Source organism: Pan troglodytes, chromosome 7 (genome assembly GCF_028858775.2).
Source record: "Pan troglodytes isolate AG18354 chromosome 7, NHGRI_mPanTro3-v2.0_pri, whole genome shotgun sequence".
Classification (NCBI taxonomy): Eukaryota; Metazoa; Chordata; class Mammalia; order Primates; family Hominidae; genus Pan; species Pan troglodytes.
Window position 1 is genome coordinate 141,117,399 of NC_072405.2, and position 26,616 is coordinate 141,144,014.

At 39.1% G+C, this 26,616-nt stretch overlaps 1 protein-coding gene across 4 annotated transcripts in view; it reads right to left on the bottom strand.

Annotated features, from left to right (window-relative positions):
* The window catches only part of ADCY8 (adenylate cyclase 8), a 262,821-nt gene that overhangs the window by 83,818 nt on the left and 152,387 nt on the right, over positions 1-26,616 (bottom strand). For 3 of the 4 annotated variants that reach the window (XM_016959870.4, XM_016959869.4, XM_016959873.4), the window contains exons 8-9: positions 20,225-20,422; positions 3,439-3,539 (exon numbers count right to left, since the gene is read on the bottom strand). In XM_016959870.4, the coding sequence (XP_016815359.1) occupies positions 3,439-3,539; positions 20,225-20,422 (299 nt within the window). The remainder of the gene's footprint in view (positions 1-3,438; positions 3,540-20,224; positions 20,423-26,616) is intronic. The other variant, XM_016959871.4, reaches the window with a different exon arrangement.

Sequence of the window (26,616 nt, forward strand, 5' to 3'; positions counted from 1 at the left end):
TCTTAGCCATTATTACTTTTAATATTTATTTTGCTTAGCTCTCCTTTCTTCTCCTTTTGGTAATCTAATTATGTGTCTATTTCTTCTTTTGAAATCGTCCCAGAGTTCTTGGATGCTTTGACCCACATCCCCTGCCCAACCCCCATTCTCTTTTGTCTTTGCATTTCAGTTAGGGAAGTTTCTATTGCCCTGTCTTCAAGCCTACCGATTATTTCCTTGGCCTTTCTGAGCCTACTATTGAGCCCATTGAAGGCATTCATTATTCTGTTAGGTGTTTTTAAATTTTTATCCTTTCCTTTTATTTCCTTTGATTTTCTTAGAGTTTCCATCTCTCTGTTTATATTGCCCATTTTTTCTTGCACATTGCCTACTTCTATTAGAACCTTTAATATATTAATAAGTTATTAAAAATTCCCTGTATGATAATTTTAACACTGTTATATCTGAGTTTGATTCTGATGATTGCTTTGCCTCTTCTTTTTTTTTGGTGTGCCTTGTAATTTTCTGTTGAAAACTGTTCATATTGTATCAGGTAATAGAAAATGAAGTAAATAGATATTTTCTGTGAGGATTTATATCACTCTGGCTGGGAGTTAAGCTATGGTTAAGGTTTGCTATAGTTGTATGTTCCAGTAGCTTCAAATTCCTCTAGTGTATTAGTTTCCCCTCTTGATATGGGCTTCCCTAAGTACTCTTCCTCAGAAAGAATCTGTGTCTTGCAGTTCTTTCAGCTGTTAGTATCCGTGGTTAGTATACAGGGTCCTTGTTGGTGTGACATTAAGGTGTGGGGAAGAAGGCTCTGTCAATCTTTTAAATTTTCTTTTTGACTTAAAAAATGATATTCTTTCTTTCTATATTTCTTAAGTAATTTTTGCTGCATGTATGTGCTGTTTGTTCTCTTTTGCTGTCTTCATTTCTGAAATATATATATTTTAAATTTTTTATTTATTTCTTGAGCTGTCTTTCCAAATTTCTAAGTTTTTCTAATTTTGGTTAGGTTGTTATTTCATGTCTTGAACCACATTAAGTGCTTCAGCTTCTTTTAAAAGAATAGGTTAAAGTTTTGATATATTTTGTGGGCATGTCTTTCTGGAGCGCTTTCAATGACTATAAGACGATTATTCTACTTGTTATTCTCTTATTTTTTATAATAGCTTAGTATAGGATTGCCATCAATATATTTTGTTGCTCATTTTTGTGTAAAACACTTCCCTGAACTTTTAGAAAGAGCATGGTTCAGAGTTCTAGAAAGAGCATGGATTGTTTATTTATTTTTTTAACTCTATAGAGCTTTCTCTTTGGTTGCTTTCATGCAGGTTTCAAAACATGATAGCTAGAATTCCTTCCCACTTTAACCTGTATAGCCCTTATTGTAAGTGATTTTGATTTCACTCACACAGTTCCTTTCAGGCCTTTATCATGAGAGGGAGATTAGATGATCAGTTTCACGAGTTCATAGTGTCTTGATGGTTCCAGCTCTTCATGCCTTTCAAAAGGTTATTGGATTGGGCAAACTCCTTCTCACTTTCATTTGCTTTCTTAATTTGGCTCACAGCACTTATCAGTGCATATCTGTTGGCTATATTGAGATCCTTTTGTTCCCCGGTGTGACATGCCCAGTACTTCTTTCTGCTTTCTCCCATACAGGTACTGATATCACACAGATTTTGGGGCTATTGGGGGATTGTTGCTACCCACTTCTATATTGGAATGTATGGGTCTATCACCCTTGTTTATTATAAATATAGTCCATGAGGTTTTTGGTTTTGCTATCTAGTTGGTCAGATTCGTAAGAATTCTGAGAGATTAAGAAATATACCATCTGTCCCATCATCTTCCCGGAATCCCCTCTCTCTTTCTAATGTCCTCTGCTAATTAGGGGGAAGGTCAAGCATGGCCAGCCCTTGCATATTAGTTAACTTGAACATCTTTCTTCCACAGCATCATGCTACAATCTTCCTAAAAATCTCCTGGGGCCCCTTCTCACCCTCAGGATCAATTCCAAAGACTTTAACATAGTTATGAACATTGAACTTCTGCTGGTTCTCTTCTTTTTCAGCCATAGTGTCTACTATATTCTTGCACAAGCCCTTTGCTATTGGCTCTTACATTTAATCACTATTCTATAAACACAAGGCCTTTCTCACTTGCATGGCTTTGCCAGAGCAGTTTTCCAAATGGAATACTCTCCTACTTTTTCCTCTCTCATCTTAGTCAAATCAAAACTTTTCTGCAAATTTTTCCTTGAGTCATGTGGTCAGAATGAATCACTAATTTTGATGCAAAGCAGTCTAGTAACTAAAAGCACAGACTTGGTCTCTGGGTTCAAATTTCAGCTCAGCTATTACACAGACATGTGACCTGGGATAAATCCTCATCTACAAATGGGAATTGGAATGCTGCCTCACTCATCAGTTATTTTTGAGGCTTTTTGAGACAATCCATGGAAAAGATGTAGTACTTTCCTGGCATGTATAAGTGCTCAGTAACTGGGAGCCATTGTTAATGTCTTTGTCACCTACTAAATTATGTCTTAGAGGTTACAGAACCTCTTCTTCCAAAACTGTATCATCCTCAGGGGCTATAATGTTCCTTAGCCTATATTAAGTATTTAAAAAATATTTGTTGATATTATTTTTAATCATGTGAAAGGGGAAAACTCATGGTAAGTATAGGGAGAAGGCAATTTAGCTGAGAAAAGAGGCGGGAGCTAGCTTATAGTTTAGAGGAGAGGAAAAAGCATAGCTATTGGACTAATCCAGAACTAGGTTCAAATCCTGGCTAGAGCATCTATAACCTGGACAATATGTGTTTAATAGAGGGTTAAGAACCCAGACTCTAGAGCTAGTCTTCCTGGGTTGAATCTAGGCAGTAACATCTTGAACTATGGGATCTTAGGGAATTTATTTCACTATTATGAGCCTCAGTTCCCTCCTCTTTAAAATGAGGATAATCATGGCACCTACCTCATAAGGTTGTCATGGGGATTCCAGAGGTTTTTGTATGTAAAGTAGAACAGTGGCTGGCCACAAATAGGTGTTTGCATTATTATTAAAGTGTTTATTTTGCGGACCCAAGGAGCTACGATGCTGTATCTGTGAATGAATTATACTAACAAAAGCACAAGTAAATGGTGATTGAGGTTCTTATACCTATTTTCTGCATTCATGAGTGCCATGTCAAATAAGAGTGGGGCCTATTTTAATTTTGGTTGTTGTTTTTATTAAGATTGGGAAAAAGATTGTTGTCTGGACAGAATTTTGAGATTATTAGCAGAGTAAGACAACCGGAATAGACATTGATACTGTCAAACATTTTGGTATGGGTCCTGGACTGAGTTATTTTAAATTCTGATCCTTTGAAAAGTCAGCTGGCTGACTCCACGTGAGGAATCTCACAAAGATATTTCACCGGATCAATTAGTTCTTTTATATTTACCTTGAAGAAGGAAGCAAACTTTGTATTGCCGTGATAAATAGAAGAACGATAAATGCACAGACCAAGTTTGACTTGAACACTTCATCCCTCATTTGAGAATACTGTAATTAAAAAAAGAGAGAATGAGTTACTTTGCAGCAGAGTGCAGTGTTTGAGGTTGAGGGAAACATCAAGAAGAAACAAGGCAATTAGATTTTTTTTTAAATTAAGAATAATTCATATCTTAATAAAACCTTCACAGAGCATTATCCCCATCCTTCCTGCCAACTTTCCAGTGAGAGCCCAGGAGTAAATACAATGGGAGGGATACTTTGCATGAGCTTATCCAGTTCTTCCCCTCCCTCTGAACTAACATTATTTTAACAGAACAGAAGAGCGCACATCCATATATGCAGCAAATCAAATTTGCATTGACCTTCTTCATGAGTAAACTTAAGTCATTTAAGGATCTTGCACTGTTTCGTGTTAAGTTTGGGAACACAGGGAAATGTTTTACCAGGAAGTCTTTCTGCCTCCTTTTTTTAATTAAAAATAAATTCTCAGGCTCTTAAAATAGAAAATAGCCTAAGAGATCTCCAGCTAGTGTAGCCCTTTCATTTCACAGAAGAGAAACCAAGACTAATAGACCAATATGCTTGATGCCCTTCTGTGTCTGCTCAAGGCAGCCCTGGGGAATGGTGGTAACTTTATTTTGATTATCCAGAGTACTCAGTAATTTCATTGTCTAGCTTTAAAAGCTTCTAGAAGGTCAGCACTCAATGTGTATTTGCCTTACTTCTGCCTAGTCTCTTGAACTATCTTGGAGTTACTAAGCTGGGGAATATCTACTTCCTCCAGAAGGTGGGAAAGTTTTTAAAACTGAAAAAGACCTTAGAATTAGCCTAAACCAAGCCCCACATTTGACCTTAATGAGAGAGAGGACTAGTAGCAGGCAGGTTATTTTATTTTTGGGGGATAGAAAACTAAGTGTCACTTTGGAACTTTGTAATCCCTGATTTGCATTTCATGGTTACTTCAAACAGGAAGCTGGCAAATAGAGGTCTCACAACATCTTAGGCTCTATGTCCACAATACCAAGACAAGGTTTCAGTCAGGTCAAGAAATAATAAAATCAGTCCAATCTGTTGTTGGTATGGTGTTTGCAATCAACAGTTAACATGATTTTTATTCTTTTCTGACTTCTTGGTGTGGTCTGGGTTTTAGACTGAACCCCACTTCTCAGTGTCATAGCTAAGGTTTGGAGAATATCCTGTAGTTGTTGAGCTCTCTGGATGAAGCACAATGCTGTTCAGAGACTGCACGGTTATTGCTTTTGCAGGGCAATGCTTTTTCTACTCTCCAGTATTGAGGCCTCTGTCCACTTGCTGGCAACCTGCTTGTTATCTGGAGGGAAACCAGGAACATGGCTCTGAAGAATCACTTTAAGCCATCCTCAACCCTGATAAAACCACAGAAAGCCCATATTATTAATATTATTAATAGTTACCAATAGTGCTACCCAAGAACAGATCACAATCATAGAGGCCTACACAGAGCAGCTTGAAAATTAATTAGCTACAACGCAGTTAATTCAAAGAAAGATAAATGTTTGAATTCCTTCTAACAACCAATTACAGAGGATCTAATTATTCTTCCTTGGCTTACTGGTTTTTTTTTTATTTTGTTTTTTTTGTTTTTTTTTTTTTTTGTTTTTTTGAGACAGAGTCTCACTCTGTCGCCCAGGCTGGAGTGCAGTGGTGTGATCTCGGTTCACTGCAAGCTCTGCCTCCCAGGTTCACGCCATTCTCCTGCCTCAGCCTCCCAAGTAGCTGGGACTACAGGCGCCTGCCACCACGCCTGGCTAATTTTTTGTATTTTTAGTAGAGATGGGGTTTCACCGTGTTAGCCAGGATGGTCTCGATATCCTGACCTGGTGATCCACCTGCCTCGGCCTCCCAAAGGGCTGGGATTACAGGCGTGAGCCACTGCACCCGGCCAGCTACTGGTTAATTTCAAACCAGCATGGTTGCGTAGATTTGGTAATGAAAATTTAAAAACAGCAGTAATAATCATTTTAGTGTAGTTAATCACTACACTAAAATTCCTCCTCCTCCTCTTCTTCTTCTTCTTCTTCTTCTTCTTCTTCTTCTTCTTCTTCTTCTTCTTCCTTCTTCCTTCTTCCTTCTTCCTTCTCCTTCTTCTTCTTCCTCCTCCTCCTCCTCCTCTCCTCTTCCTCTTCTTTCTTCTTCTTCTTTTTTTTTTTTGATGGAGTCTTGCTCTTGTCACCCAGGCTGGAGTGCAGTGGTGCAATCTCGGCTCACTGCAACCTCCGTCTCCTGGGTTCAAGTGATTCACCTCCCTCAGCCTCCTGAGTAGCTGGGATTACAGGTGCCCACCACCATGCCTGGCTAATTTTTGTATTTTTAGTAGAGATGGGGTTTCACCATGTTGGCCAGGCTGGTCTCAAACTCCTGACCTTGTGATCCGCCCACCTTGGCCTCCTAAAGTGCTGGGATTACAGGCATGAGTCACCGTGCCTGGCTCTTTTCTTCTTTTATGTCATCCACCCATCATCATCATGAACATCACCACCTGTCATCATCACTATCATCATCACAGCATCCTGGAGTTGTAATTGACCATTGCCTTCCCAATTCAGAAATCCTTTTCATAACATTCTTGATGTCTCCTCAAATGTCTGTTGATTATCATCCGATGACCTTCTCTGCTTTATCTGGGAAAGTGGGTTTCTTTTCTCTGGTCCTAAGCAGGGCATCTCAGGATTCTAAACACCCTCAAGTTGAACACTCAGATCCTGAGCCTGAGAGCTCATTGCTTTGCAAAGGCTTCCTTTCCATTATTGGCCCATGATCCTATGAAAAGATCCTTTCCTATAGATCCCAAGCCTGAGTCTCTGTGACTCCTTTTATGAAGGTTTTTTACTGATGACTTAAAAAATGTGACATAATCATCATTTGTCCAGACTAAAGTTGCATAAGATATTATATTTTCAATTTTCTTCAGATGGCAAATTGGGTGGAGACAAAGTACGAAGACTTACTTTGCTTTTAGATTTGTCACTATTTTATTGTGAGCAAAGCCAATTTCTTTGAACCTCACTTTTCTTATCTGTCAAATGGGAACATTAATATAGTTCATAAGTTTGGCGTTAATGTAGTTCATAAGTTTGAAGCATTCTATTATTTTCCTGTTTGAACTTCAGTGCCTAGCATAACCACATAAAAGAAGAATCTTATAATTGTGAAGTTGACATCATCAAATATAAAATGCTGTGTTTCAGAATGTGGTGCATTGTTACTCTGGAAATGCAAGGAGAGCAGGACTTCGAAAAGAAAATTCCTAATTGGCTCAGAATGATAGAGTACTGAGATTGAGTAGTGATTCATTTCACTTCCTCTTGACTTGTAAAGGTCTGAACACTCTGGCTCATAGCTTTATTAAGTTAGTTGTGTGCTTATTGCCTGCCAAAGTTAAGGACTCCTTGTCTCATCCCTGTTCTGTCCTCACCTGGCCCCACTTATCCTTTTATATCTCAGTTGTGAGCATGAACTAATCAAGAGCTAGATTAACTGGATTTGAATCCCAGCTCTAACACCTATGCAACCTTGGACAAAATCTTTAAGCTTTCTATGTCTCAGTTTCCTTATCTAGAAAATGGATATAATAATAGGAATTATCTCATAAGGGTTACTGGGAGAATGAAATGAGGTAATATATATAAGATGCTTAGAACAGTGCCTTCCACGATAACCCTATATAAATGTTACCTACTGTCAATCAATTAATTATACTTATTTTATTTCTATACTTTCATCTATGTGAAGCTTGCCTTTTCAATGGTGTTGCCTTGCAGGATGCTGTCTTCTATTCCTCTGTACAGTATTGTACCTTGCACTCAGCGGTGACCCCAAAAGTGTTGACTGATTTTTCCACCATGTTATAAAAGATTCTTCTAAAGAAATTATGATCTCCTGTGTGTTTTTTTAACTTGGAAGAAGACCCCACTCTCATTATTCCCCTTGCTTCTTGAAAGATTACCCACCACCGGGTAGAATTCTTAACTTTTCCAGGATCCTTAGGAAAAGTGTTCTTGGAAATGACCTGTGAACCCTTGTAATTTACTGAGCCCTTGGTCTACAAGAGAACTTGACAATCACACACACACACACACACACACACGCGCACACACACATACACATATGTGTATAGATATATATTTTTTTCAGATAAGAAACTTGAGGATCAGAGAAGTGAAAGAGCTTGTCATAGTCAGTTGGTGGCAAAATTCAGACACTTGGAACAAATTACAAATACTTCTTTGGAGATCTTAGATTAGGATTTGGAATATTATTATTTCTCAATCTTTAGGGTCTTAGTTGATTCAAAAAAAGGTCAAAATCTAGGATAAGGAATTTGAATAATAAGGACTAATATCTAGTGCAAGGCTGGTGGTGTGCTACACGCTTTACATGAATGTTCTCATTTAACTATTGCAACTCTTGAAGAAGGTCTTGTTTATAATATCCTCACTTTGTAGATAAAGAAACTGAGGATTTGAATAACTGAGCAACTCAACCACACCTTCACAGATTGCAAATAGAGAATCCAAAGAGTTTTGCTCTAGAATGCAGGGACTCACTGGCTACTGCTTCCTTGCTATTTTCAGAGTAAGGCTATCTTGTTCATAGGTGCATGATCAGATTTCTTGGGTATATTTCAGTGATGCAATTTATGATATACAGAAAGGGAATGTGTTAAAAATTTAAGCCTATGTAAATCTTGGTTAGAATGAAAGTAAAGCATATGGGCAAAGAATGGACATTAGAAACAGCCTAAAAATTAGTTTAATAAAATGCCACTGCTATATTTTCTTGATTGATGAATGGATCCTCATCACAATGCAATGCAAAATAACGAGCCCCTTTTTAGGCCAGGGTGGGTGAAGTGATAATAGGGAAGAAAACAAAAGACAGTAGATTTTATTTAAATGCAACAGAAGGAGAGTGACCACAATCTTCAAATGATAAACAAATCATTTCAAAAATGAAAATTCCTATTTGATTTGATGAAGTTCAGACCCATTCCTTCCAAGGAAGTGGAGCAGGATAAACCTGTGTTTCATTTTGTTCATGTCTGGGGATTCTGGCCCTGAATTATCTTGAAAGACATATTCAGAAATGAAATCATAGTCATGAGGGTCAATGGGTTTTTAGATCCACCACAAAGAAGCTGGGAAACCCCAGTCTGATCACATGCAAAACAAATCTATTTCAGATTTCTTATCCACAGGGAGATGATCAGGGAAGTTTGCTTACAGAGGTGATGGACAGAGCTTCCAGCCTTCCATGTTTCCATGCCTGGGATAGTCCTAAGAACTCTTCCTAGGTGAGGGGGAGGAAAACCACAGTGCTTTCCTAGACTCTCCATTTTGACTGTAAGCTAAAAGGCACTGAAAGATTCTTACATTTCTACAAGATGTAGAAGATGCTTATAACTAAAACAATTATCTAGTTAATTGCCTAAACTGTAACTGTACTCTGTCTTTTTTTTTTTTTTTTTTTTTTTTTTTTTTGAGACACGAGTTTCACTCTTCTTGCCCAGGCTGCAATGCAATGGTGTGATCTCGGCTCAACGCAACCTCCACATTGCAGGTTCAAGTGATTCTCCTGCCTCAGCCTCCCATGCAGCTGGGATTACAGGCATGTGCCACCACACCCAGCTAATTTTTTGTATTTTTAGTAGAGACGGGGTTTCTCCATGTTGGTCAGGCTGGTCTCGAACTCCCAACCTCAGGTGATCTTCTCGCCTCAGCCTTCCAAAGTGCTGGACTCACAGGCGTGAGCCACTACGCCCGGCCACTCTGTCTTTTTATCAAATATTGTAGGTGAGATTACAGAATCTTCTAGGTGGAATGAATTGTATTTGTCATCTTGCTCCAATTTTTACTAATGCCAGTTTAACTCACTAATATCTCTCAGGTATAAGCTGTTAACTCCTCCTTGAGTATTTCCAGTGTTGGGGGAAATCAAGTCCTCACTTGGGAGCCCATTTCATCTTTGGATAAATTTAGTTTGATTAAAGAAAATTTTCTAGCCCATCTTTTATTAGTATATATTTATATAGTTGTAAAAGAAAATTCTCAACTGGGATAACCTGTTCCTTTTGCATTAGTGGATGAAGAAATTTAACCACTGTTCTGTTGTTAAATTCATGCATTCTGTAGCATGGTAGTAGCATAGAGCATCCTTAAAATAGACCATTTGGGCTGGGAGCGGTGGCTCATGCCTGTAATCCCAGTGCTTTGGGAGGCCCAGGTGGGTGGATCATCTGGGGTCAGGAGTTCGAGACCATCCTGGCCAACATGGTGAAACCATGTCTCTACTAAAAATACAAAAATTAGCTGGGTGTGGTGGTGTGCACCTGTAGTCCCAGCTACTCGGGAGGCTGAGGCAGGAGAATCACTTGAACCCAGGAGGTGGAGGTTGCAGTGAGCCGAGATGGCGCCACTGCACTTCAGCCTGGAAGACAAAGAGAGACACTGACTTAAAAAATAAATAAATAAATAAAATACACCATTTGGATACAAGGCATAATTGCAATGAGACTAATTTTCAGTAATTTTTGAATTTCAAAATAGGCCATCTTCTCTATCTTGGTTCCTACACCAATAAAATTATTATTAAGAGCAATTAATTCTATGAGTGACAGGTGAGTGTGCAGAATGTCTCACTGACATACTTCTTCCCAAGTAAACTGACCTCTGAACAAATGTGGATTTAATCATGTTAAGTTGACTCACAAGGAAACATGCTAACATGCGTTTAAGATCGATGGGCTTCAGAAGTGCAAGGCTGGGAGGACACCTGCCCAGGGGTGACAGAAGACCCTAGGTTGGTAATACATTTCCTAATGTTATGTCCTTCCTTGATAGCGGGGTTAGACTGGGCACATGAGAATTTCAAGAAAAACTTTTAAAAACCTTCCAAACCACCGTTCTTCCAGCTCACCCTCCCCAACATCTTTCATCCTTGGGAGGAAGAACTCTTCCTTTCTTCACTGGTCCAGCCCCCCACCCCCACACCCCCAGCCATGGAGAAGCCAAGAGAGTGGTAACTATTGCTATATTCTTTACCTAGAAGTCCCTGGTTGTAGATGATAATTATGTCTACCCATGAAGCGTTACAATTGCTTCAGTGACCAGGTCACTGGCCTCATAATTCTGTAATTCTATATTACACTGTTATAGGTGAAATTGGCACTTCTGACTCTGAAAATGCTGGCTTTATGGGACTGGAACTGGCTAATTGATCTGATTAAAAAATACACGTGAAATGGTACTTGATATCATTTGACTACCTAGAGGGTGGTAGAAACAGCTGTAATTTTGCAAGGTAATATCAAGACAATTAAGGAGTCTTATAAGGCTACTGTCTCATTAAGGGATGGATTTCTTCCCGAAGCCTCTTTGAAACCTGTCCTTCACATCTGAAGGAGGAGGCCAAGATATTCATACTATGTTGGGACTTACTAGAGCAGTAAAAACTCAACAGCAGCCTGATGCTATAACAGAATAAATCTTTAAAAATCATTTTAATAATAAGATCATGAAAATGACTAGGAGATATGTGATTTAGAAAAATGAAAGAGAAAAGCTGAGACCATTTGGTTCATGCTTCATGTTCCCATTTCTGTTCATCTAAATAAGACATGGAGTGGTTCAACAAATTCTGAATGTCTCCAAGACAAAAATGTGCATTTTGCTCATTACCTAATTCCAGAGTCCAACATCATAACCCATCAGAAAATTCATTCATTTGCTTAGCCTTCTTTTCTTTGCCCAGATTTCTCCTTTATTATTTTATACTAATCATTACAACTCCAATAAAAGTTGATGGGATGAAGTAAGAAACATTTTAGAGTTTATGATTCATTTTTCTTTAAGTTTTTAAAGCTTCCATTTAACTTTGATTTTCTTTATAAATGACAGAAAAAAACTGAGAGACATTCTGGACATAGCTAAGAACCAATTGTACTGAGCCAAATAATTATCTAAAGATTCTCTTGCGTGGCAAATCCTTGGTTTTATGTGGCTGCTAACCAAAAAAAAGAAATAACATTAAATGAATGTTTTTGAAAATACTCAGCACAGAACTTGGTTCATAGTAAGCACTATTTACAATAGTTATCATAATATAAAACTGGCAAAAGCTTAGTTGTGTGTAACAAATGAAGCTCATTCAACTTCAGTTTTGTTTAATACGAATTTGATCTTTTTTTTTTTGAGATGGAGTCTTGCTCTGTCACCCAGGCTGGAGTGCAGTGGTGCGATCTCAGTTCACTGCAACCTCTGCCTCCCAGGTTCAAGCGATTCTTGTTCCTCAGACTCCCGAGTAGCTGGGATTACAGGTGTGTGCCACCACACCTGGCTAATATTTGTATTTTTAGTAGGGGCAGGGTTTTGCCATGTTGGCCAGGCTGGTCTCGAACTCCTGACCTCAAGTGATCCGCCCGCCTCATTCTCCCAAAATGCTAGGATTACAGGCATAAGTGACCACTCCTGGCCGGGTTTGATTGTTCTGGGAGGCTATTTCTGGCTTTGTCTTCTCTTGAGCCATCTTGTCACAAAACTACCTCCTTGATTGCTCAAGCTAATCAGCCTTTTTTGGGATACATGGTTCAAGGGTGGTTCGAGGACTCATCATTCCTTCTCCCAGTGGCCTAAGAGAAAAAATGTTTCACGTGTTCATGTATTCACTTATTTGATTCTTATGTGTTCATGGATAGTTAGGGTGATAGAGTTACCTTTGTTTTCAGGCGACCTTTATCAAGATTGTGTCTGTTGCCAGAAACATGAGGTGGATTGTTTGTATATGTGTGTGCCTATGTATGTGTATATGTGTGACATATGTGGATATTTGTGTGTGGGGGGGGGGGGCGGACAGGGGGGAATGAATAGAGGATAAAAGAAATGTTCATGGTTTTAAATTTTTTTTGGTCTCTACGGTATATTTGCCATATGCATTACTGTATAACTCTTCCCTTGCAACCCACTGGCTGCATCCTTCTTGAATTTCAAACTGTATGAAAATCAGGTGCTTAGGAGAAAGACAGGATTTTTCAAGGTGTGGCAGAAGTGGTAGAATAGCTTGGGAGACACAGTGAACTCTGCTTGAATCCCCCCTCTGCTGCCTTCTATTACTGTGGGCCTTGGAAAAGCTGCTCAAACTCTTTGAGACTCCCTTACCTGTCAAATAGTACAATTAGTACCTCCATAAAGGAAGTTGTGACACTTAAGTAAAATGAGGTAAAACGTTTAAAATAGTCATGATAGGGCCTGATATGGTAGTAAGTGATCAGCAAATACCAATTTCCTTGTCACATTGCTGCCTCAGTTGCAATTCATTGCAGCCTCCAAGGCACTTAAGTATTATCTGCATTTCATCTGCACCACCTTGCAAAGTGGCCATTATCATGCCCAATTTTAGGATGGGAAGTTCCCAGATCACAAGCCAGAGTGTAAGTTCCCAGGGCACAGAAACTGTGGCTTTATGTCTTCCTATATCATCTCAGTATAAGATGCCTAATGGAGTGGACACAAACAGAATCCAAACCAAGCATACTGAATGCTCTGAGCTGTTCCTGATGGACTTCCCAAGAATCAATAGCGTGAATGCTCTGAGCTCTGCTGGAGGCACTTCCCAAGAATCACTAGAGTGAACACTCTGAGCCATGCCTGATGGACTCCCAAGGAATCACAAGAAGTGTGGACAGAAAGACAATCTTTTGCAGGAGCATAAAGAAACCCATGCATGAAATATCTAATCCTTGGCTGGCTTGTCCTCACAGGAAGAAAAGCATGGCCTTTGGGAATGATCAAACACCTATCATCCTTGAAGAGAGAAACAATCCTTCTTATCTTTTTTTTTGGAAAATAGTGATAATAAGGATCTTAGAATAATCAAATCATTTAGAGAAAATACAAGCAAATGACACCTACAAATTTAAACACATCTCAGAGGCCAAGGTGGTCACTGCTTGTGCTCCAGTGATCCTGGGAGATTGATGGAAGCACCTCTTCCAATGAGCTACAAGGCTGTACTTGCTTAGATTAATGACGGTTGGAACCCTGGTACCCTGGGATACAAGACACATTAAGATTGGCCCATATGAGATTTATCTTAAAGAGGGTCTTGCCTTGTGCAGGTTTGGGTTAGAAGAGGATTAATTAGAAGGACAAGGGAAAAGAAAGACTATTGCATTTATACAAACTTCTGTTATATGAATATTGTGCCATTTAATTTTCACAACAACCCCTAGGGGCAGCCAATCATACTCATTTCGATGAGATCAAGCCCCTTGCTTTGTATCACCCAACCGGTAACTGGTTGGAACTGGGTTCAAGTCAGAATCCAGTCTATGTTCTTTCCTCTGTCTTTCAATGAAGACTAAATACTGGTGAGCGAAATGAGGATTTTATACGTGTGTGTGTGTATCCATTTGAGTGACAGAAAGATATCAACTTGTCATTACCCATTATTGATCAGTAAACTAATCAACTGTCCTTTATGCTCACTTCTATTTCCAAAGTGGGACTTGAACTGAGGTCTAGTTGATGCCAAAGACTGTGGTCCTGAAGCCATTATTAGTCTCTTGGAGACATCTCCTCTAGATTTGTTAAAAGCCATATTACCCTTGAGTTAGGACCCGGGGACTTTTTGATGTAAGCTGATCTCTGAAGATGTGGGGCAAGTGACCAGCCCGAGTCTCATGCTCAATCAAGGACAGAGAAAGATGGCCAACAACCTAGAATAACAAAATCCAAAAAAGAGTATTTACCAAAATGCAGGACTTCTTGCAAAATCAGAATCTTGGGGGCAGAGTGATGGGATGGTACCTGCATTTCAAACAAGATCCCCAGATGATTCTTAAGTTTGAAAACTATTAGCCTGAGACAAAGAGAGTTTTAGTACATAAATTTGTCACAAGGACAAAGGATGCCTTTTCTCAAAGCAATTAAGAATCAAGAGGAAAAATATCAGCATTAAAAGAAGGAAGGAACTTTAATCTTCCTTGATATGGCTTGATTATCACACTTTACCCACAAAAATGCCCATATCCAAAGCATAAATACCCAATCAATTTTGAAGTATATATTAAACATTTCTTAATCTTTATTCAAGATGAGGAAGTCACCTTATTCTAAGGTGATAATATTGTTTTTGGAACACTTAGCTTAATGAAATAATTCCAAATAAGTGTTCCTATGTTATTAAGCTCTCTTAAGACGCTAAAGTTTTGGGTTGGCTACTCTGGCTTGGAAACATCCATGAGTAAATGTAATTAATTGTCTTCCCTATCCTAAGCCTCATTCAGAGCCATTTCCCAGAAGAGAAGTGAGGACCAGAGGCTGAGAAACATCACCTTCTTGTAAGTGCTCTGAAAATGGAAGGGCCCAAGATAAGTGATCCCACAAAAGGTTAAGTTCCTCAGTGTGTAAAGAAGGCTCACAAATAAAAAAGACAAAGGTGAGCACTGCGATAAAAGATTGGCAATGAAGACAAATGTATAAATCATACCATCAAGGTATAAGAAATGTGCAAGTCACAAAAGGAGAATTATAAAGGCCAAAATATGTACTAACAAACCTTCTACTGCAATAATAATTTTAAAAATAAAAACAGAAATGCCAGGCAGGTGCTGCTTTTTACTTCTTACCAAATTGACAAGTTTTTAAAAGCGTAAGCACAATTTTTGAGGGCAACTTCAAAATGACTATTAAGTATTTTTAAATGTGAATTCTCTTTCACCCACCCCTAGGATTTTATCCTAAAAAATAAATAAGCAAAAGTGCATAATTTAACTATGAGAATAGCCATTACAACATAATTTGTAATTTATAATAGTGAAAAACTTTTTTTAAAAGCCTGAAATAGTTAAATGTGCAATGAGATAGTATGTAAATACTAAAATTACTGTGTAAGTGAATATTTAATAATGGGGAAAAAGCTCAAGCAAAGAATGTTTAACACTATGTTACGAAGTCCTGTGCATACAATGGTCTATTTTTATAAAAATTGTTGATATGGTTTGGCTCTCTGTCCCCACCCAAATCTCATCTTGTAGCTCCCATAATTCCCACATGTTGTGGGAGGGACCCAGTGGGGCGATGACTGAATCATGGGGGTGGGTCTTTCCTATGCTATTCTCGTGATAGTGAATGGGTCTCGTGAGATCTAATGGTTTTTAAAATGGGAGTTTCCCTGCACAAGCTCTCTCTTTGCCTGCTGCCAGCCACATAAGATGTGACTTGCTCCTCCTTCACCTTCTGCCATGATTGTGAGGCCTCCCCAGCCATGTGTAACTGTAAGTCCAATAAACCTCTTTCTTTTGTAAATTGCTCCATCTTAGGTATGTCTTTTTCAGCAGCATGAAAATGGACTAATACGGTTGTGTACATAAGTCTATAGATTCACACTCATGTCAGACCAGAATGACAGATGCCAGAATGGTAACAGTGGTTACCCTGGGTTGAAAGATCCAAAGAGATTTCATTTTTTTCTTTTTGCCTTATACTTAGTATCAACTTTTACTGGTGAAAATGCATTCTTCTTTTAATAAAAAAATATCCAATAAGAAATATTCAATAAGGAAATACCAATGTGATTGGTAGCATCTGACAGACACATTAAGTTTTCTACATCTCTTTACCATAGTTCTGATTTGTGCTTGCCCATGAGATCTGTAAGCCCACTTAGGAAATATCTAGCCTGACTAAAGAAGGGCAAATGATTCATTTGGGAAATGTGGGAAGAGCTGAAGAAGGCCTTTGGCAACTGCAATAGGTCTCCTCTCCCCTATCCAGAGTTCTGCTTAGAAAGTCCTGATGACTGGCTGGGTAGTGAAGGAAGATGTTGAGTCACTAATTCTAACCTGGCTGAGGCCCAAGCCTTGGGTCACGTGACTTGTTACATATCATCCACACTGGGTGATTTTTTAGAGTGAAGGGAGGTGATACTAATTTCACATTGTAAAAATAGACATCTACTACTCTCCTGGGCAAACCAGGACATATGGCCACCATGATCATAGGAAATTCACAGATTTATAGCATTAACTGCTGAAGTGGTCAGCAGCTGTCCAACGTCCTCATTTCACAGATAAAGAATCCAAGGACTAGAGAAGGAAAGATATGTTCGCTAAGCTACATGAGTCATGAGCATACTGTTCTGAAGCTTAACTCAAAAGACTCCTGTGAGGGAGCAGGGAGTGAGCCACCTTTGAAATTCCATGGCAGGGAGTACACAGAACTTTTATTCTCTGCTGAAACTCCACTAAAAAGAGTCAGATCAAAATTGACCCATGCCTTTCGGCTCTTAGAGTTCACAAAAAATATCCTGAAAACAGCTACAGGGGGTGAGGCAGTCTTATCTAACCTTCCTAAACTGAGTCTTTATTCATTTCCTTATTCATTCAACAAGTATTTATGCAATACCGTGAATTATATAAAAGTCCTGTTTCACATAATGTTGTGGATAGGCACGCCAATTATTATAGGCAAATGTGACCAGGGAATGTCTGAATGATATTTCTGTACATTTCGATGGAGCTTTGTTCATTTCGGTGTTTGAACATTTCAGTGTTTTCATAAAGGTGGAAAGGCGAACGGCTTCCTATATTCATTTGCCTTCTTATTGTTCAAACAGAATAAAGCCTTTTCTTTCCTACAAAGATTGCAAAGGAACAATTATTTTTCCATTTCCATTTTTCCTTTCAGAAAACATACTTTTATGGTCCAAACTTGTTCCCAAGAAGAAAGGTAGGGCAGTGGGAAGAGAAAAGGCTTTAGAATCATAAATATTGTATGTATTTTAAAAATTCTAAGATATATATTCTTAATAAAAATGTTCAATTTTCCTTAAAATGTACACCTTAACATCTCTGAAATCAGCATGCACCTTATTATCAGGGGAATTCTAAAATCTTGAGTTCTTTCCAGGGAAGTTTGCAATTGCTTCTGTGGTCACCAGGTGGCAATATCAACCCAGGATCATTTTAAATTAAATTCTCTGATATATATATATATTTTTTGTCCGCATTCAAAGTGTGAATTCATGCAGCAAACCTATGCAGATTCCATTTCGGAGTTTAAATTCTTGGGGAGCTTCTTCCCTTTATTAAATCAATACCAGGGTATAGGCATATGGGTTTCCTCACTACCCTTGTCTAAGGGGGTTGTCCCGCCAGCCCCTCAGCCCCCCATATCCTTACCCTGAGGGTGTAAGCCCACTTTATTAGTGTGTGTGTGTATGTGTGTGTGTTTCCTCTTAGAAACCCATATTGAGGTTTTTTTTTTTTTCCTTTCTGAGAGCTGCATAGAAAATACAGCATCTCACAGTTGATGACACCTTAGAGTCAATGAAATATAGTAGCTGGATTTTGAGATCTAAGATCTCCACTTAACCTCTTGGAGGTTCAGTTTTCTCTTTTGTAAGTGGAATAGTAAACTGATGTATCTAACAGCAAGCACAGAGGAACTGCATATTAATGCTATTTTCTGATTCTGGAATCCTATGTATTTGAAAGCCTTGTTTTAATTTTGTTATGGCTCTAGAACCCTTTCCTACTTAGCCTCTCCTGTAAACTCCCTCTCTGTGCCTCCCACTGCATCCAAAGTTTGACAAAAGGAAAATGAAGACAGCACGGGATTGTCTTCTTCGTACAAAACCCTGGGAAATCAAGTCCTGGGGACTCCTGGCAGAGGCAGCATAGTCAACAGACAAGAGCAGTGGCTATGGCATCATGGTGGGCTCAGATTCCAGTCCCTCTCTGACAGTTTGACTTTGGAAAAGCTTCATAATAGTTTCTCCATGTCACCTTTCACCAAGTATAAAATGAAGCTCATAATAACATCTACTTTTTATTACTGTTTTTGTCAGTTGATTTATGCAGACAGCTTAGAAATAGTGCCTGGTACTTGGTAAATACCCAATGAATGTTACTTGTGATATATTCTCTGCTCAGCAGTAACACAGTCCCTAGAGATGGTCTCAGAGCAAGAGTCAATGAAGAGTATCTCGGTAAGAGTCAGTGAAGAAGATCTCGGTGACAGGAAAGGAGTGATCGTTTGCTGATGTGTCCTGTTGCCATCACCACTGGGGAACCCATGCAATGCATAGCACAGGCTAGGTGGTCTGTGGCTAGACTGTCAATGGGCAAGTCCCATGTTTGTTCAGGGTGTTGTACTCTGGCTCTTCTAGAAGAATCTTCCCTGGTCACAGAAATCAACCTCAGGCATGCTGTTCCTCCCTTAGATGTGAATGCTATTAAATAAAACACACTAGAAACTATCTGTAGTATGCACGGGTTAGGTTATTAGTGAAGCAAGTACATCTTTAGCAAAAATAAATAAAAGCGTTTTGTATAGCTCTGGACACAGGTATTTACACAAGCTAATTGAGAAGTTTCTTTGTAAAGCAATCTGCTCTTCATCCTAGCTTCTTCAATGCAGTAACCGGGAAAGAAAATGTATTTAATTTGGACCTTAAGCCCTTAATTATATGATGAATAAGAGAAGTGTGTCTTTTACTTTTTTAGTGTGGGTTGAGTGAGGCAAAATGTTTCTTTTCCTTTTGTTTTGTTAGTACAATAGACACAATCCATCTCAAATTGGGAACTGTAGGTGAAGGTATTAATTTTGGAGTCTGCAATCCTTAGGTAGCTATCAAAGAAGCTCATTGGGAATGCTGTATGTGCACAGAATTGTGAATTCTCTAAACTAAGGAAAGCAAATCTCCCAGGCAGCTGAACAAACTTACAAAAAAATTGCTCACTGGAGCTTTACAGAGTATTGAATCAAACTCCTGAAATTTGCTTGTAGATTCCCTGCTGTTCCTGCCCGAGGCTCCTGCAGATGCCAGGCACCTCTTATGCTCAGTCAAGGAAGGTCTGTCAGCTTCTATCAGCACAAAGGAGCAACCCAGTTAAGCAAGGTCGGCACCCCATCTGCCCACTCCCTTCTCCAGTTCAAAGCTGAGGTGGGGGAGGGGAATGGAAAAAGTCATCATTAATGTGGTGATAGCTGCCATCCTTGAACACTTTACCTAATCAAGGTGTTGCCCTGAAGACTTTCATATTAACTGTGAGGTAGGTGCATTCATTATCCTCATCATACAGAGGGGAACTCACGCTCAGAGAGGTTACTTTACTTATCTAAGGTCACATAGCAAGAAAGTGGCAGAGGTGGAATTCAAACTTGACTCTGAATCCACAACCCATCTTCTTTCTACTATGCCTAGGTCAGAAGACTCTGAGGCAGCAGACAACTGGGAAAAGGGGAGAATAGATATCTAAAATCTAAGAATGACAGTGTTTATCACTGACCGCTTACATCAAGTTTTTGGGTGCCCTCATTTATTATGTTAAAATGGTTGCAGCTGATGTGAATTCATCTAAAAGCAAAGGTAAGTGGCTGTTAATGCCACTTGGCTTAATAATCTGAAAGTGGAAGAAACTCTTTTGATGCTTACTGAGTTAAAGGAGTCTTTGTTCTTTGAGTTTTCTTTTCCTAAAGAGCAAACTGATGTTCTCTTAATCTAACTCTCATCTCCTTTCATGACCTTCAGTCTACTCATGATTTTCAAGGAGAAAAATGAAAGACAGTACCAAACCAAACCAAAGCAAACAAACAAAGAAACCAAAACCACAGCCCCTGGGCTCTCTCTCTAGTCCCATGAACATTTACCACAATTTACTCAGAAAAAGAGCCGCTGTGGAGACCCAGCTCTACCTTGTGCTCCAGGCTGGAGTCTTTAAACATCAGTGAGAATGGCTTGATATGCTCTCTTCTCAATTTATCGCCACTCCGCAAGTCGATGGTATGTTCTATTCTCTTGTTAATTTCCTCAGGCCCAGACTGGACATGCAAAGCTTGTGCAAGATGGTTTGGAAGCAGATTTATTGAATTTCTTGTTAGGGCAGCCAGAGTCTAGGGGGAAAGCACATGCAAACACAATAAACCTGCTAGTCCCCTTTAGATAAAAAAGAAATGCAATGTTTTTAGATCATGTTGCATTGCAAACAGTAATAGCATTCCATGCAGTTGTATTCAGTGAAACCTACAGAAGTTGATCTGATAGCATTTGGTGCAGAGAAATACAACCTGGCAAAATATCACATCCAGAGGGACACTGCCTTTTTCTCTATGTAGGCACACTGAATTCCTTTGGTTGAGGTATTTGGAGAGTTGTTGGCTTAGAAATGTTAATCAAGACCCTTTCTCTAACCAGGCACAACCTGGGTATGAGAGAAAGAGAACCAAAAAAAAAAAAAACCAGAAAGTAAATATATGTTAAAAGTCCACAAAAATGATCATCTCCAACTGAGTAGATTCCACATTTTCGTGTGACCTTTCATTTAATGGTGGTGGAGAGACTTGGGGTCTTATCGCTTGCATTTTTTTTTTTTTTTTTTTTTTTTAGCATTACTCATAGACAGACAGCCAAATATGCCAGGATCTGCTCCTTAAACTTGATAAAGATTGCTAAATTTTTTACTTCGCTAATATGTCCCTCCCTCAGCATAGGCCATTATATATCTATATATTCATATAGATATATGTGTGTAATTTCTTTTAGGTAAAAAAATGCAAGCAACTTGCAGCCTCCCACCATTTCACAGGGTTACACAGCACGAGACGGGGAAAGGCATAACCACCATGGTTGGTCACTGGATATGGATACATGGATGCAGAAACTGCATTGGTTTACAAAGACACACCAGGTTTGGCAAGGAGACCTTTTCTCCTGGTGATTCAGTAGCCAGGATAAGATTAACTGGCTGGATCTAGCCAAACGCAGTGTTCATTCACAGCACCAATTGAAGGCAGCTTCTTAGACCAAAAAAAAAAAAAAAAAAAGTGTGAGTTGGACCTGAAGGGATATATAGGGACAAGGAAGCCCAACCCATCCTTCCAAGAGATCTTCTTGAAGGAAAGTAGAGGATGCCACACATCTGTAGAGTGAGTAAGGAAGTGAAAATTCTCTGCCTTTATACACACTCACTGCATTTGCTTTTCTCTGCCAGCCTCTCAGCTTGGCTATGTTTAGAACACAGGCTAGATGAAGATAAGATTATAGAGTCATCAAATGGCAGCCTGTGAGAGGTGACATAGGACCTTGCAGATCCTCTTGCCAAACCTTCAGATATCGATGAGCCTCAGAGAGACTTGCTCATTTGCCGCCAAGCCAGATCTGCTGACTCCAGGACCACAGCTGGAGTCAGGAGCTTTGACCTCTGTGAAGCCATCCAGCCCACCCCATAAGGATTCTCCCTATGGTGTTATTGAACCCTTCATTTTAACCTTCATGAAGGTAATCAATGTAACATAAATTCAAAGCTTCTAAAGCATTCTATAGCAGGGCTCATCACGGCTAGAATTTAATGAAACCCTCTTCTCCAGCCCTAGAATAAAGAATAGAGCTGCCTGTGCCAACCTGAGAAAGCAAAGTATATGCTCTTAGGGCACTGAAGCATGTAATTTCAGCTCTGAGTACCAAAGAGACTACTATAGAGAAAAAAATAGATGTTAGGGGGTGGCATGTTAGGAGAAGGGCTGGAGCAGAGACAAGGAGGCCAGAACCAATGTTCTGGATAATTGAACAGCAGGATACATGCGGGGCCAGAGAGTTTAGTCCCTGGAATTAAATGCTATTAGTGCAGCATCCCAGAGAGCAAAGGAAGATGAACTGTCAGCCACTTGGTGGATTTCTAATTGGTTTTTTGGTCAGAAGTTTTTTTCATATGGCATGGAAAGTGATAAAACTCCATTTTCCGTCTTGGAGAAGAGATGGAAATGACAGTCCAGCTGTCCTCGTCTGACCATACATTCTGACCTTGGGATGCCAGGGTGCCCTCGTAAGTGCTTGGAGCTGGGGTCTAACAGCTGGAGAGGAAATCTGCTACAACATCTAAGCACATTCATAGTAAGGCATCTCTCACTGTCTGATATTTTTATTTGTATATGGTTTTCCTTCTATTAACTAAATTGAGCTTATCCACTCTACCAGTCCCTTGTGCCTTCAGTGACTCTAAGACTTTTGGATTTCACAGAGGAGGGAAGTTTCAAAAAATAGTTTGGGGATTGATTTCTTTAAATTTCAGTAGCAGCAGCAGCAGTAGCAACCACAGCTCTTTAATATGACCATTATGTAATAGAAGAAAGGGCGTTTTTTTTTCCTCAACAGGAATGATGTAGTCTCAGAATAAAAGACAGTCCTTTACATTGAATACATTTAATTTAATAAATAACTATCTACTTTGTCCTTATTTTTCTCATATTAATGTGAACTGGTGAAAGTGTTAGCAGGAATTGATACTGGTATGTAGAGGACATTTGGAAATTAGGAATAGACATTGCTTCCTGGTTGCCTGTGCTGTATTCAGCCGTCCATTCAGAGAAGGATTCTGCTGCCATTGGCCACTTCTGTAGGATACAGACCAATGAAATCTCCTCCTTTCGAAACTCCCCTGCTCCTCTCCACATTCTATTGGTTGTCTATGTGATTGCTTCAAATGAGAGAGAAATTTAGAGGCATTCTTCTTTCTTTCATCACCACCACCAAGTTATAGGTAATAGTTGGGAAGGAGCTCCTTTCATCAAAATGTCAATAATGTGGTGGAGAATTCTTTTCTTGCCCATGTAGTTATTTTTATTCTTTGCAAGTGTTTTCCTAGCATTTTATGCAGGTAGTCAATTTTCAGTGATGTTTTTTCTGATTATTTCCTCTGTCAATTACATATGACAATTACAAATTCTGTTTGGCCAGCAACCTCTCTAGCACCTACTTCACTCCTTAGGAGTATATGTGCTTAAGGGAAGACCATCATTAACTCAAGAAGGCAAGCAAATTGAAACTAGAAAGGGACATCAGGAAATCATCTGCTTTCATTTAACCCTCAGTACACTGCAAAGGCTACATGTCTTTGGGGGTGACTATGATTTGGGATTATCTGTGATACCCCTCTATCTCATTAGTCATTAGTAATGACCACTAAGATGTCACCTTCAGTGGGATAATGTTACCAACATAAAAAATCCATACACTGATATATTCACAGTGATTCATTTGTAATCAGTAGTGGAGACAGGTATACCTTGTCTTATTTGTCTATTTAGAGTCATTAGAGTCATAGTGGAATGAGCTATTTTTAATAGAACAGGGCTTTCTCTTTTTAAGACTTACAGCACCAGTGTGAGCTAGACTGAGATCATGTTTAAAAATAGCATAAGCTTCCAAATATGATTCCAGTATTAAATGGACCTCCAAAATGTTGAGACGGTTCTTTCACATAAACACTCTAAACAATTGGCTAAAGAATAGGAAAAACAAATGGACAAAATGGAATAAAATGGAAAATGCCATAATACTTGACTATAATATAATATATATATAATAGAATACATATATTTGAACGTATGCTTCAATGTATGATTGAAGTATACATTGTATTTTTATATAATATATGTATATGTGTATACTTAGCTGGTGTTTTTGATATTTGAGATGTCAGATTGAAGCAGCAATGTAATAATGTTATAAATGATGTTATAAATAAATAATGCTATTCATTTACTTTAGCTGGTGTTTTAGGTATTTGGGAAGTCAGTTGGAGCAGCAGAAATGGCAGAGTTTGCAGCTGAGATGGCCTCTCATGACTGAGTTTTTTCCCAAAATGATGTTGAATTCCCTAGATTTATCCTAATGGAGATTCGTGCTCTCCTCAGGTATTTCCATAAATGTTTCCTCCCTCACAGGTGCTTGAGATAGATCAAAGTGCAAATGAGAACCAGAGTTCCTTCTGAACTGAGTCTCTGATGATAGGATCTTGCTTGACAGTTTGGGGGTTCTGGTGAAAATTATAATGAGAGGGTCAGGTAGCCCTTTGTAAATTGCATTTGAATGGGCTGGGGGAAGTCACAAATCCTCTTAAGCTCATCATTTGGTTTATGATCAGAAGACTCTTCTTTAGGACTTGTCTTTTATCTGTGTTCCCATTAAAATCCTACTTTTCTTGCAGATCCTATCACTTCATGGATTGTCATAAAATTTGGTATTCATTAATCAGTTTGTCACAGCAAATAACTCTTCCCAGCAAGATTGCAGGCTGAAGGTGTACTGTCTAGAAACATCCAGTTTTGCTGAGTCAAAACCATTTCAGGTCTTAGGGATCATATGCTCAAATCTCAAAAGACCCTTTAAAGCATCCTTACAGACACTGCAAATCAGCTTACATAGTTACAGTACTGGAGTGATCTATTTCGTTGTTAGATCCTCCTAATTCACTCTTTCTCAAAAATGTGTTTCAAGAAGCACAAGAATGATGAGATGCTTCATTACAAAGTGGTTCTGTGGACCAATCAGTTTAGAAAATATAGATCCATTATGTGTTTACTGCCATTTCTCCTTACCTTAATTTTGTCTCTTTTGTTCATTTCTTTGTCCCCAGGGCCTATGACAATGCCTGATACTTTGTAGTCACTTAAGTACTTTGTAACCACAATAAATGTGTTTACTGAATGAAAAATTTCTTATATCTTCCTATCTCAATACACTTTATTGAGATTAAGGCACTGATAAGTTCCGCAGAAATAAGACTTTTAAACTCTGCATCTTCCAAACTTTTTTGACCACAAATCCCCCTTTTCTTGAATTGCCTCTATATGTTTCATGGAATGCTATTTGGGAAACAGTGCTTTAAAGTTCTTCCCTGCTTTTTTCACAATTTCCACACACTGGACCTATTTCCGATTTCTGAACAAGATCTACATCCATCTCCCTTCATGTGGCTGCTTTCCAGTGTCCTTAGCTTTCTTCACCAGGCACATGAAATGTATTTCCCCAGTTGTTCCATAGGTGATATAGTTTCTACATATTGCATAATTCTTCTTAGTTTGTCCTTGCCTTGTGGGTACTACTTCACAGAGTATCAGACCCAATGCACGTGGCATCTGACCTTGTGGTGGAACATGGACACCTAACATAATCTGACCTATTAAGTAATTACTCATTTTATGCATTGAAACATGTAGCATCTAGGCATGTATCCTACTGCTACTATAAAAAACAAATAAGACATCACCTCCACCAGTAAGCCTACTCTGAGGCTGCAATTGTCCTTATCACCATTACTATGATTCATTGTAATTGCCTAATTAGGTGATTGTTTCTCTAGACTATGATCTCCTTGAGGCCAGGCACTGTGTTTTATCTATAACTGAGTCTCCGGCACCTGGTATATCTGCTAGGTTCGTAATAAGTGTATATGAAAGGAAGGAATGGATGAGTGGATAGACGAAATGTCGAGTGCCTTTATAAGAAGATTGTCGAACACATGGACACAGGGTGGGGAACATCACACACCGGGGCCTGTTGTGGGGTCGGGGGAGGGGGGAGGGATAGCATTTGGAGATATACCTAATGTAAATGACGAGTTAATGGGTGCAGCACACCAACATGGCACATGTATACATATGTAACTAACCTGCACGTTGTGCACATGTACCCTAAAACTTGAAGTATAATAAAAAATAAAACTAAAAATAAAAAAATAAGAAGATTGTCCCTAGGGCAGTGTTTCTGGTCTTTCACTGCAAAAGTCCCTTTAGTTTTTTTCTGTTCTCTCCCAAATGGACTTCAAATTTTGGAAAGATTCTGTTTACCAAACTGTATTAAATAAGAAGTAGTTTATTTTCCTGCTATTTGATCAAATGCCTAGTTTTTCTCAGCATGAGATAAAAGGCACTACCAATGCAGTTAATATTCCAGCCAAGAGCAAGGGCCTTTAAAGGCAGCCTAGTGACGCTTGTCAATGTGAGGTTTTATTCAGACTTTTGGAATCCAGAGAATGTCACTCCCATTACTACTTCCCAGTGCTGGCTGCTAGAGCACCAGAGACCACAGGCTGGCAAGGGGTAACCTTGAGCCTTTTCTGGGACCAGCACCTGGGCTAACTTCAGTTTGTGTGTTCTCCATGAGCCAGTCGTGGAAGGAGGTTAAGGTCACTAGTGAAAGCACTTTATTCTTTATTAGCTCCTGGACAAGGCAGATGTGGTAGTCTTTGGATTTAGCTATAGTAGTTGTGACTGAGGTCTCACAGTGTGGGCCAACTCATTGCTGATAT